Source organism: Erpetoichthys calabaricus, chromosome 1 (genome assembly GCF_900747795.2).
Source record: "Erpetoichthys calabaricus chromosome 1, fErpCal1.3, whole genome shotgun sequence".
In the NCBI taxonomy this organism is placed as follows: domain Eukaryota; kingdom Metazoa; phylum Chordata; class Cladistia; order Polypteriformes; family Polypteridae; genus Erpetoichthys; species Erpetoichthys calabaricus.
The window spans coordinates 172,673,622-172,686,243 of record NC_041394.2 but is presented as its reverse complement, the minus strand read 5'-3'; the positions used below and the strand labels follow the sequence as shown (position 1 = coordinate 172,686,243).

Genomic DNA, 12,622 nt, shown 5'->3' with positions numbered 1-12,622 from the left:
ACATCAACCTTTTCCCTAGTACATTTTTTGTCTCTTGTTGTTCACTTGACCTTTATCTGGTTTCCTAGTATGCTTGAACAAGTTTCTGACATTCATTAACCCTTTTATACTACTTCAAAATAGATGCTTAATGAAGCAATATGAAGCACTATTCACAGGTAAATTCATTATGCCAAACAGAACACTAATATCTGTTTCAAGGATTACGTGTAATGCTGTTTGGAAATCAAATTTAAAGCTGCTACTCAAAGATTAAAGAATGTGTCCTGCTATTCACTGTTAACATGAGCAGGCAATCTATTCCATTTTAACTCTAAAAGCAATTTCAACCGGTTTTTCCAAAATAACATCAGGTTCAAATATAAAGATCCCTGGAATAATGTGCTGCACTGCATTGCTGTGCCACTGTTTTCATGTGTTTAAACTTTACTGTTTTCATGTGTTTAAACTTTGCTAAACACTTTCTTTAAACTGGCATGGCTTACTTCATCCTCACTTTAAATTTAATCAACCAATTTTGACCTGCTTTTCCCTTCATTTTGTTAGAGAAAGTGCGGGCCTAAATCCTAGGACTCCAAGCATGGGAAGCATACTTCCATTTACACCCTTTGGGTTAGCAGCTTTAAATTTCCCTGGAACCCTCAACAATGGCATGGCATTTATGATGACCAACATCTACAGGTACACAGTAGAGGCCATCCTCACTGGCCTGCAGCCTTAAAAAAGGCAACCTGTATTAACAGTAGTAGTAGTAGTAGAAATAAAGACCTCAGTCATTCTGAAAAGTCACTTTTTTCTGTCTTTCTCTCCTACATTCCAGCAAACTGTGCAGGACCATTAGCACATGTACTCTAAGATTCATATAAGTTTTTATCCAGATTTGATAAAGCATCTCAACAGCGATTCATACTGCTTACCAAATGCTTGTTTATTGTATGCCGTCTGGTGTTGTATCTAGTATTATAGCATTGTACTCACTGTCTGTGTTCATACGTCATTTATACTATTGTTATTAGTATGTGGGAGATGCACAGTTACTGTAAGTGCCATGTACATGTGACAATAAATTGTGTTTTAAGAATTACTTATTACTCTGATATCACTTCAGTTTGTTTCTTTTTTTTTTTTTGTCCGGCACTTCCTGACTCACCAGAATTACAAAATCCCCACACGTGACATACCATTTAACTTGTCTCCATTTCTAGTTCTGCAAGACATTGAGCTTTTTGGGGTTCCCTCCTGTTTTTAGTAGTCTAGACCTGAAAAAAATAATTTTTGAGACCACTTTTGGCCTATTTTGTGCAGGAAATTACACCTTCATGATAAAGAGTAAACCAAAAGGTGTCTTCAGCAAAAATGATCAGGACTTGAAGTTGTGCATGCCACATCAACTGACCCCAGAGATTCACCCTGTGATGATATACAAGGGATCAAAGTTACTCCTTTTAACAAAACAGAAAAAATGGAGTTCGGTAGTAGAGTGTCGCAGTGCAGGGTCGGCCATTTATAGTGGCCCTGGAGCCATTTTCAGTTTAAGGGTCTTGCTCAAGGGCCCAATAGAGTAGGATCCTTTCTGGCAGTAATGGGATTGGAACTGTCAAACTTCCAGATATTAACAGAGATCCTTAGTGACAGAGATATCCAAATATGATAATATTTTTGACATTTGATTCTTTACTGGTGGTCCTAGCCCTCCAAGAGCCACTCCAAGAAGGTTAAAAATGACAAATTTCAAACATAAGCATGTGGGATATCATTTAAGACTACTTTAAGATTGCTGATTACAAATATGTTATTTTTGATCCTTCACTAGGGATCTAGCTCTTAATGGAGCTCTTCAAAAGGGTGAAAAATTACAAAATTTCTGTTACATTCGAGGATATTTTGTCTTTTAATATTGTGACGTGTGAGTCCCTGTCTTGCACCCCAAAACATGAGACTGAGTCTCAGTACTTTAGCAAAACCAATTTTATTCAGCTTGAAACAGGAACAGCACGGTTCCTTATTTAAGCAGGATCCGTCCTGGGTATGACGTTACTCTGCATCCAGCCCTGCATGTAGGCCTTCCAACCTGCAGGGAAAAACTTGGGTGTTGGTGGCAGAATTGGCACTCTGACCACCATAAAAATCCTCACACTGGTTCCATTCCACCTGAACTAGTGTGGTGCTGAGGTGTCACCCGTTGCATGGCCGCACTCAGGTCGTAATCTGGATCCTGAGTTGGTTTGTCATGGTGGGTGCGGCAATGCACTATATCAGTGCATGCTCCTAATCTCTCTCTCTACCATTCTCCTATATACAGACATAGCAGGGTCATGGCCAAGTTAGTGGCCAAGTAGTCCTGTTCCCTGCATTTATAATGTTCCTTGCATCATCCATCATCAGCGCAACCACAATCGGCTCGGATCTGCTTTAGCTGTGACCTGCTACAGCGTTGGGAGCCTGCAGTTGCCCCGGCAACTGATAAACTGTCTTCCACAGACGCGGTTATTACGCTTTAAACTGAAGCACAAATTTTAATATTTCAAACATATGACACAACTATTTTTGTTTATAATATACTTGTACCTGATGAAATAAATCATTATATATTTCTTACCAGGGGGCTCCGCCCCCTGTTCGCTTTGCTCGCCAACCCCCATGTTTAGTTAACCGGATATACAATTTTGTTTTTTCATGGGAATTGTTACATATGCATTATTTTCACTTTTACTTTAAAACTTCAGTTAAAACAATATTTGGAATTAACTTTTCTTCAAGATCACATTGAATTTTGATTCCGTGTTTAGATTTACATTGTGACAACGCAATATATAACTGCCCGACTTTTTCGAATGTTTGTCCCTATGAGTTGTTAATTGTCATAGCAAAAGCTATTCTCACAGAAAACTGTAAGTGTTTTAATATGAATGGCATATGAAGATCACCTTTTGTGTCTAATGCTATTTGCAGAATATTTACTACATTACCTTTCTTGTCGCCTGTTAAAATTTTACATTTTAGAATTGTTCGACCAATTTTTAATACAACTAATCTTGTTCCATTGAATAGTCCATCACTCATACATAAATTACGCAATAACATTACGATACATCCTTCTTTCAATAGTAATTTGGCCGTTGGAAGACTGGACGGTGTTAACGCTTATAGATATTCTATGGAATATTGTAAATTGATGTTTTCATCTTCCGCATGATCACTACGAACTGCTTCAGCATAGTCTATCCATCCATCCATTATCCAACCCGCTATATCCTAACTACAGGGTCACGGGGGTCTGCTGGAGCCAATCCCAGCCAACACAGGGTGTAAGGCAGGAAACAAACCCTGGGCAGGGTGCCAGCCCACCGCAGGACACACACACACCTACACACCAAGCACACACTAGGGACAATTTAGGATCGCCAATCCACCTAACCTGCATGTCTTTGGACTGTGGGAGGAAACCGGAGTACCTGGAGGAAACCCACACAGACATGGGGACAACATGCAAACTCCATGCAGGGAGAACCCAGGAAGCGAACCCAGGTCTCCTTACTGCTAGGCAGCAGCGCTACCACTGCGCCACCGTGCCGCCCGCATAGTCTATTGATACACATTTAATCAATTTGACATGTAACCGTTAATTCGTTTGACTTCATCGTTTCTCGCTGCCATATTTAGATGAATGGGTGATTCTAAACTGGATCTTCGGAAGTGTGTGTGTGTGTATGTGTGCGTGTGTGTGTGTGCGTGTGTGTGTGTGTGTGTGTGTGTGTGTGTGTGTGTGTGTGTGTGTGTGTGTGTGTGTGTGTGTTCATAAGTAAGCCCTTTAATGGATTGGTGTCTGTCCAGGTTAAGTGCCAGAATGCACCTGATGACCGTTGTCTTGTTTGAAAATAGGTGTAAGTAGGGTGTGACTTGAAAGAATCTCATGGTAAAAGTCTCCGTCTCGGGGACTTCCTTCCATAAAGTCTCTTCAAAAAGTCATGTCTCGTCACAGGATTAGTCTCGTCTCGTCCCAAGATTTTTTTATTGTAATTGAGAGATGATCATCATAAATTAAGGCCGCTTATGAAAATTCAGACTTTTTTGAACTTGATAACATATTAAATCCAGTAGTATCTGACAGTGAGAGGTACAAATCCTAGCTGCTGTAAGCTTCCCTTCTCCTGGGGAGGACAAATTTTTATTTATAGATTCTTATTCCATGATTGTTGGTGTCCTATTCTACACCTAAATAAGATTAAAGAATGTGCCCGGAAAAATACTCATTACTGCAACAAATACCATTATTTATCTGCACCCATCATTAAGTATTATTGGCACGTTCACCTCAATTTTCTCTGTGGTCCCATCCATTCCATTTAAATCGTGTTGCTTGTACATGTTACATTCCCATCACATAGATACTCATTTAATTCTTCAGTGATACTGAGGCTCTTGGTACATGAACATTTTTATCACCAACATACATCATTGATCTCAGTATTTTTTGTTGTTTCATGTTTCAAGCTAGAAATTTAGCATTTGAAAGTCTTTAGCCTGTAGTTTTGTCAATTATAAAATGCAGGGTTTCAGGACCATGATAAATGCCACATTTTAAAAGAGCATAATATTCTCAAGCCTAGTTTGCCAAATTTGGTAATAGGAGGTACGTAACATGGACTTGATGCTTGTCCATCGCAGAGTCCAATCATGTACACATCCTCGATTGTTTCATATAACGCACAATTTATGATGTGCTATCCTAAAGCCAGACTGGTGTGCTAATTTGAGTACACCTCCCATTTAGATAGATAGATAGATAGATAGATAGATAGATAGATAGATAGATAGATAGATAGATAGATAGATAGATAGATAGATAGATAGATAGATACTTTATTAATCCCTAGGGGAAATTCACATTTATCATAAATTAATAGGGTGAAAGAAATCTGAGAGTGGAAGATAAATCACATGGGAACAAAAAATATGACTTCCTGTATTGTACATCAACATGATATCTGTAGGAGGGAGATAGGTCTTTGTTAAAATTCACATAATACACCTTCAGACCAATCTTATGTAAATACTTTTAAATTGTTATGTAATAAGTAAAAACACATACTAACAAATACTTAATCTTATTTTCCTTGTTTCTTTTTACTTTTCAGTTGTTGGCAGTTTGGGTTTTCATTTCCATGATTTTTTTCTTACTAAAGTTCAATAAAAATGTGGTCACAAAAAACTTCTTGATTTGATTATAAATACATTAAAAGTTTGAGAAGCTGATTGTGCTGGTTCTGGGTGATGATGTGTATACTAATTCATTCAAGGATATCTTTATTTCTTACTTACCTGAACTGCCAATAGTGTGCTGAACTTATTTCCAATTATGCCATTGTCATCTTGGGCTTTCTGGAGAGTTTCTTTTACTTTGAGCGCGGCAGATGCAATGTCTTTGTTTAGGTGTTCATCATAAAATGCGTCCAGATGTCTCAAACATTGAAGTGCAAGACCACCCATGGACAAAGTATCTGACAAAAAAATGAAATACATAAAGAGGGAATACAGCATGAAGTTCAGATTTGGCCTCATATAACCAATACAGCATACCATACTTTTAAATTGTCAGAACATATGTATGTCAGTACAATATCAAATTCTTTTGCTTCATCTATAATAAAAAATTATTTTTTTTCAGTGACTAATTACAGGAGCCCTGAACCACAAGTTGGAAAAAATATGGGGTATTTATATCTTGTACATATGGTATAATTTCTAATATGTACAACATAAAAACTTGAATGGGAATAAAAAAAATCTGGTAGCTTTCTAAAGTATACTTCAACAGAATATTTTGTACGAATGAGATAACTTGTACAGTATGTACAAGATAGTTTGGATTCAGAGTTAGTTAATTATGTCATATGTCTGATTTTTCAAAATTTAAGTTACTTTGTTTTATAGTCACCTTCTTCCTAATTGACCCATTAGGGAAGTGTCCAGATCTGTATGAATGTTCACGCTTGGTCTGTAAATGCAAACTTCATGTGAAGCCACGGTGTCTCTCACTATTTTAATGTAGTGCCATTTCATTGCTCAATCATTAATTTGATTAGCTTGCATAATACAATTCAAAAGGGGCACAGCAACATTGGTCAACTGTAGATGGGATTAAAGCCAGTTGTTTGACACGGGCACATATTCATGAGGAACTTGTTGAAATTCACCAGTCAGGTTAAATGCAACTTTTGAAATTGGGGAGAAATTGAAGAAAGCCCACAGAAAGAACATGAAAATTGTACACCAAGACTGCATGTGCAACTCAAGATTAGAAACCAGAAATGTGAAGGAATGATGTATCAGAGCTAACCATATCCAAAAGGCGTACAGGCTAGGCTGGCAACCTTAAATTGATCCAGTATGAGTGTGTGTAAAGTGATGGACTCTGTCATGGTTGAATCCCATTCAAAGTTCAGTGTTGCTAAGAAAGACTCCAACACACACACACAAATACACACACACGCATGCACACACACACAGTATTGGCATAGCTGATTTTGGAAAAATGACAAATGTCCTTACTGTATGTTCATGCTGTGTGCAATATTTTTATGCATGCGGAATCTCCATTTTTAAGGCATCCAATGCATGCCGAATCATTTTTAATATGTCATTTACAGTGATCCCACTTTTTAAAAAGTTGCATGGTTCTGTATGCATTAATCTTCCACCCACCAATCTATTTTCTGAACCCCCATAAATCAGTTATATGGTTCCAGAAAGCAGGAGTGAATTCTGGCAGCATTAAGTAAAAATTACTGCAGGAATTCAGCCCATCAGAGGACACACATACCAAAATAATAGCAATTTTAATTTTGTTCAGGACTGGTTCAATAAATACAAGATAATAATTCCTACATAAAAGATAATATCCTCTACATAATAGAAACTATCATAATAAGAAAAACTGCCTTCTATGTGCCAGTTATTATCTTATACCTATGATAAATGATATTTTACACACAAGTTAATTTCATTTATGTACGCAATATTTATGTCAAGCGTATGAGTTTGGATGTCCCCATGTTCTTTATTTTTTCACTTTGTGGTTCAAGGCTTCCATATTTATCTGTTTATATTAGAAGTAACACTTTAATCCAATTGCATTTGAAGACCCCACATCTTATTCTTTTCCCTTCTTAATTGTATACTTCAGAGCCTCATATAATTCGTGAAAACATGGCTCCCTACATGGAATATAGCACCTCACACCACATGCTAATGACGCACAGAACAGACACTATTCATAATCTCCCTTACAAAGACTACCACTGACAACTTAAGCATCATCAACTACTTCTAAACTACCATTGAGTTACCTTCAGCAATGAGTCTCTCTTCTCTCTTGGAATTGGTAAGCTCGAAATTTTCAACAAATCAAAGACAACATTGCAATCTGAATAACACTCTCAATTGGCACACTGGCACACCAATTGGTGTAAATATTATGATTTTGTAGTGCAGATGATAGGTGAAACACAATAATATATTAAAAAGGCAATACTCAGCAACACTCTACTACCCTGCCCCAAAAATACCTGCTAGATATTTTCCCTGGACAACTGTGCCACCAAATCTGATTCTAATTGAGTATGGGCAGGACATTTTGGGGCACCAGTTGCAGTGGCCTCCATAAACTTCATAAGACATTGTCCCCCTGGAAATACTCAATGATTTGTTTAATTTGTCAAAAGACGCCATTCAGTACATTTTGGACTCCATGCCTCAGCACTGCTTGTATCAGCAGTCACAGTGTTTTTACTCTATATTTTCTTTCCATAACCAATATTTTGGTATTTCACTGTGATGCTAGATGCTGCCACAAGGGATCCTACTCTGTTGGGTCCTTAAGAAAGCCCTTAACCTGAAAAATGCTCCTGGAGCGCTATACAATGGGCAACCCTGCGTACTGCCCTCCAAAGGACATGTGGAAAGATCATTTCTTCTCATGGATTAACAAAGTAAATTTAAAAAAAAATTACACAAATTATGTCACCCGTGCTACACTTCCATTTTCATGCAAACTGAACTGTTACTTCTATGCACAATTATAATTTCTTGCATAGCATACAATATTTAATACAAGACAAATGAACATTTATAAAGTACGGAATGTATTGAATTATTCCCTAAGTGTTAATCAACAAGATACATTAACAATTCATTAGTCCAGTAAAACCATGAATAAAATAGTGCTAATATGGCATTATAGAATTGTTAATAGGTTGACCGCATTTTTTACATTAATAAAATCTGCCAAAGTTTGTTGTCATGCAAATAGTATCAACAGAAGACAAAAATATTATCAAAAGGCATTGAAAAAAATGTACATACTCTTGTTTTCATAAACATATTGCAATATGATTAAAACTGCTTAAGAACATTTTACTGTTTATTACCAATGCAAATACTGTGAATTTCTGAAACTTTCTTTACTTCATTTACAAGTTTGCGGATGACATGAGGGTCAACTTTGACATTTTGGACACACAGTGCCAGAACTCCTAAACTGTACTGGTAGTAGTTGCTCTGAGGGGTGTTTGTATCTGCAGGGAAAAAAAAGAATTAGTAATTTTTTTACTCTAACAAGAATGGCAGAATGAAGCAATTTTTAGAAAAGATTGTAAGATGTGGCTGGAAACAACATATAATTTAACTCAAAGCTGATTGTAAACTGTACCATGCCAGCACCCATCAACAAGCTTTATTTACGTATACTGTACATAATCCTTACACAATCAGTTTCTCTCAGCTAACCTGGTGCTCCATCCAGGGTTGGTTAATCCTTTATATTATGTTATGTTATTTACTTTACTCAATTTAAGATTACATAAAAGCAAGAAAATATTCTCTCTGCAATACATCCAAGTCATGAACTTTGAATGTAATAGAGGAGTATTGGCGTCAGGAAAGGCATCTGGCCTTAAAACTCACAGGGAAACCTATAAAACATCAACCCCACATAGAAGTGGGAAAAGATAAAGAGGAAGAAAATTATTAATGAATTTATTTTACATGTTTTGTTCAATTCAGGTTTGCAGTGGCTGGATCATATGCTGGAAACACAATGTGTAAGAAGTCTGTAGTGAAGCACAATTCTAATTGTAAGAGCCATATGTCACTTGGTTAGGCTATGTTAAATTCAAAGAAGTGTTTGCTTAGTTATATTAAAAAATATGCCTATATATTAGCACATAGTAAATGACAGGTTCTATCATAACCCCCACAAGCTAAATTATAAATGGAATATTCTAATTATTTCTTGATCCTCTGACTACAGACTAGTTCCAGTTTATGATCTGCCATGCAGTTGGTAAGGCATGGAAGGCAAACAGTTTCAAACTGTACATACAGAATGGACTAAGTGAAGCCTATGTACGTTTACCATTGAGAAATAACACAACCTTTAAGTATAGCATGTAACTGAAGTTTAACACAAGTAAGCTAAAATTATAATGAAACAAAGAAGAATCTTTTTTTCTTTTTTTGCCTTTTATTCTGCATGTGTAATAACTTTTTTCTGATTTTATTGTAATTTGTTCCTTTTTAAATTTTCATTAAACCTTTTTAAAATGAACATTATTGTGCTGAGAAATTTCTTTTGTTACACCTTTGACTCATGCTGGATCCTACCTTCCAACTCAGTAGCTGCTCGATTTTGGCAACCATAAACACAGAATAATAAATGGTCACAGTCCCGGAGTGTGCAAGCTCTAAGTGAGTGCAGAGACACGTGTGAGTTTTAACACTGCGATGTGAGGTTGATTGAGGTTCTTGGCTGATCATGCATTCACATGCAAATGCGAGCAGGTCAGTCAAGTGCTTCAGTCACATCTCAGAGTAGGTGGAGGACAGCAGAGGGGAACAAGAAAAAAGAGAAAAGAACAAATGATAAAGGACAAGAAGAAAAGAGATGGAGGCAAGAGACTATTCTGAGTGGAATGGAACCAGGTGGTTGGGAAGATGGCCCCGATAATAGTGCATGGCCACCTCTCAAGGGACAGAGGGCTCCTGCTGAGTAATCTGGGAGTATGGACGACAGGACTCCATGTGGGCTCCCGCCTTAAGGCTGTGCTGTAGTTGCTGATGGGGGACAGAGCAAGGCTTGGCGTGGCGTCCCACTGAATGCTGAGGGACTGGCAATGTGGAACTGAGCTATGTTATGGTTGACTGCGCCTGTTGATGAACATGTTCTCTGGCTGGAGAGATCCTGTCTGGGGTAAGCAGGGCAGGCATAACTTTTTAGACAGTAGGCACTGTGGCTTGGGTTTGTTTTTTAAAGGACAAATTCTGCCTAGAATTTTAACCTCGTATTAACGGATGATTTATTATTATTTATTTTAATCTCCACTTCACACATCATTTTATGAATTATTTATTGACTATTTGAAGAAATCTGCACAGCACTTTTGGATATGTTTTGTTTTTGTAAATAGAAATATCCCACCTTATACAAACTCCTTGCTGACTATATGTGTCCTCATTTACCCAGCTCATCAAATGTATGTTATCAATGGTTCTGGGTTCAAGAGGCTCCCAGAAACAATCAGGGAGGGTGAAGCTAATCTGGACCATCACACACATTCCATTAAGCTAATAAGTACATTATTGGGAAGTTAAAATTTTAGACACATTAAGGTAGGTCCAAATAGTGCCACATGAAGCAATTTACCTCAAGACACCAGAGCACATAAGCTGCCTGAGAAATATTACATTTTAAAGGCTACATTGAAGACAGGGGTTCACAGACATTAGGGATCACTAGGCGGTGTCCTAGTCATACAGGTCTATCCTGATCCAACAAGGGATTCTAGGGCTTGGCTAATAAAGAGTTACAGGGGGATGATAAAAGGGTCTCAAATCAGAGCTCATGGAGTCTGGAACCTTATAGCACAAAGACTCACTGTTAGGAGAAAGGAGCCAGGGTTGAGACAGTCAAGAAGATCATATTGATAATTCTTAGGAAGTGGCAAGTGGATTAGCCACCAAAATTAAAAAATAGGAGCCAAGGTGACTCTGTTGATCGTGTTTTGTTTCTATAGTTGTTCCATTTGTTACTTTGTGTTTCCTCTCTTGTGTGGTTTAGTATTGGTTCAATAACTGTTCAATTTATGAGATGCTCAGTGTCTTGACTTAATCATGAAAAGACGCCAGAAGAGCACAGATTTAATAATACACTAGGGTTGCTCATTTTTATTTTGTTTTCATTTTGCAATGTAAGCAACATACTGCATTCTTCCAGTTTTCTCATAGTTTGACATACTGTACTTTCCAAGTTTCAATTTTTATTACTATTATCATATGCTGTCTTACATTTTGTACTGAGAAATGCGTACTTATGACTCAAGATAAATCTGGGTGGTACAACTCCTATGTCTCCAGCCTTCTGGAGTTTTTTTTTGTTTTTTCTGTCCACCCTGGCCATCGGACCTTACTCCTTTCTATGTTAACTAATGTTGTCTTATTTTAATTTCTTATTTTGTCTTTTATTTTTCTTCTCTTCATTATGTAAAGCACTTTGAGCTACTTTTTGTATGAAAATGTGCTATATAAATAAATGTTGTTGTTGTTGTTGTTGTTGTCATATTGTTAATTTCCATTCAGTATTTTCAGTTGTCAATAGCATTTTAATATATTGCAGTATTTACACTGGCAAATGTGTCAGTTGCTGTTTATTCACATATTTTCTGCTTTCACACTTCTATTTTTGAAACCACTTAATTCTTGCTTCTCATAAATAAATAATATACAAAGCCGTTACTGCTGATGTGTTCCTTCTCCTGGTGCATCCTATGCTTCAGTTGCTGTAACTGTTTCCTCATGTTGGCACTATTGGCCGTTTCACATGAAGCACGAAGGGCCAAAGTATGAAGGGCCAGCAGACCAGTACTCCTCTGAGAATCAGAACCCAACGCTGAACTTTGAAAGACAAAAATGAGGCATGGGAATTATTTACTTAATACAGAGTTAGTATCAGTCTATTTATTTTAACAACACATTTGCATTTTATAAGTTAATTTTAGTAAGCTGATATATGAACCATTATACATCTACTGCACTGCAAAATGTGTGATACATAAAGCCACATTATATGCTATTTTAGAAATACAAACTCAACTAAAAAATAAAATTGAAAAATACAAGTTTATTTAATATATGAAGGGTGAAATAGTTGTCTGTCTCCTTCACAGTCCAGAAGTCACCAACCCAAAGGAAGAACTCAGATTTTCGCCTGAACCCTCCTACCAGTTCACCCTGTTTTAGGTCCCATCAGCTCTTCTGTTTTTTTCTTCACATTAGGCAGAAGGACCTTCCTACTTCATACTGACTCCTAATGCAATAGCTGTAGCAAGCAATGTGCTTATACACCACCATTCATCAATCAAATTAATGGGGCTTTTCTCACCTGAAGCCTCAACATTTTATCTTCTCTTTTGTGTTTTGTTTACAATATAGATAAACATAAAACACAACATTCTATTAATTAAATGAAAAAGTATCATATGATAAGATATAAAAGTATGAGAAAAGTATCATAAAATATTATTTTTGATACCATCTAAATAAGTATATGCATTTCTTTAGGCTCCTA

The 12,622-nt window shown here is 36.9% G+C and overlaps 1 protein-coding gene across 1 annotated transcript in view; it reads right to left on the bottom strand.

The window, feature by feature from the left end:
- Nucleotides 1-12,622, bottom strand: part of tcn2 (transcobalamin II) — a 76,094-nt gene that overhangs the window by 26,586 nt on the left and 36,886 nt on the right. The window contains exons 4-6 of the mRNA XM_028808434.2: nucleotides 11,792-11,949; nucleotides 8,430-8,576; nucleotides 5,323-5,501 (exon numbers count right to left, since the gene is read on the bottom strand). Of these exons, the coding sequence (XP_028664267.1) occupies nucleotides 5,323-5,501; nucleotides 8,430-8,576; nucleotides 11,792-11,949 (484 nt within the window). The remainder of the gene's footprint in view (nucleotides 1-5,322; nucleotides 5,502-8,429; nucleotides 8,577-11,791; nucleotides 11,950-12,622) is intronic.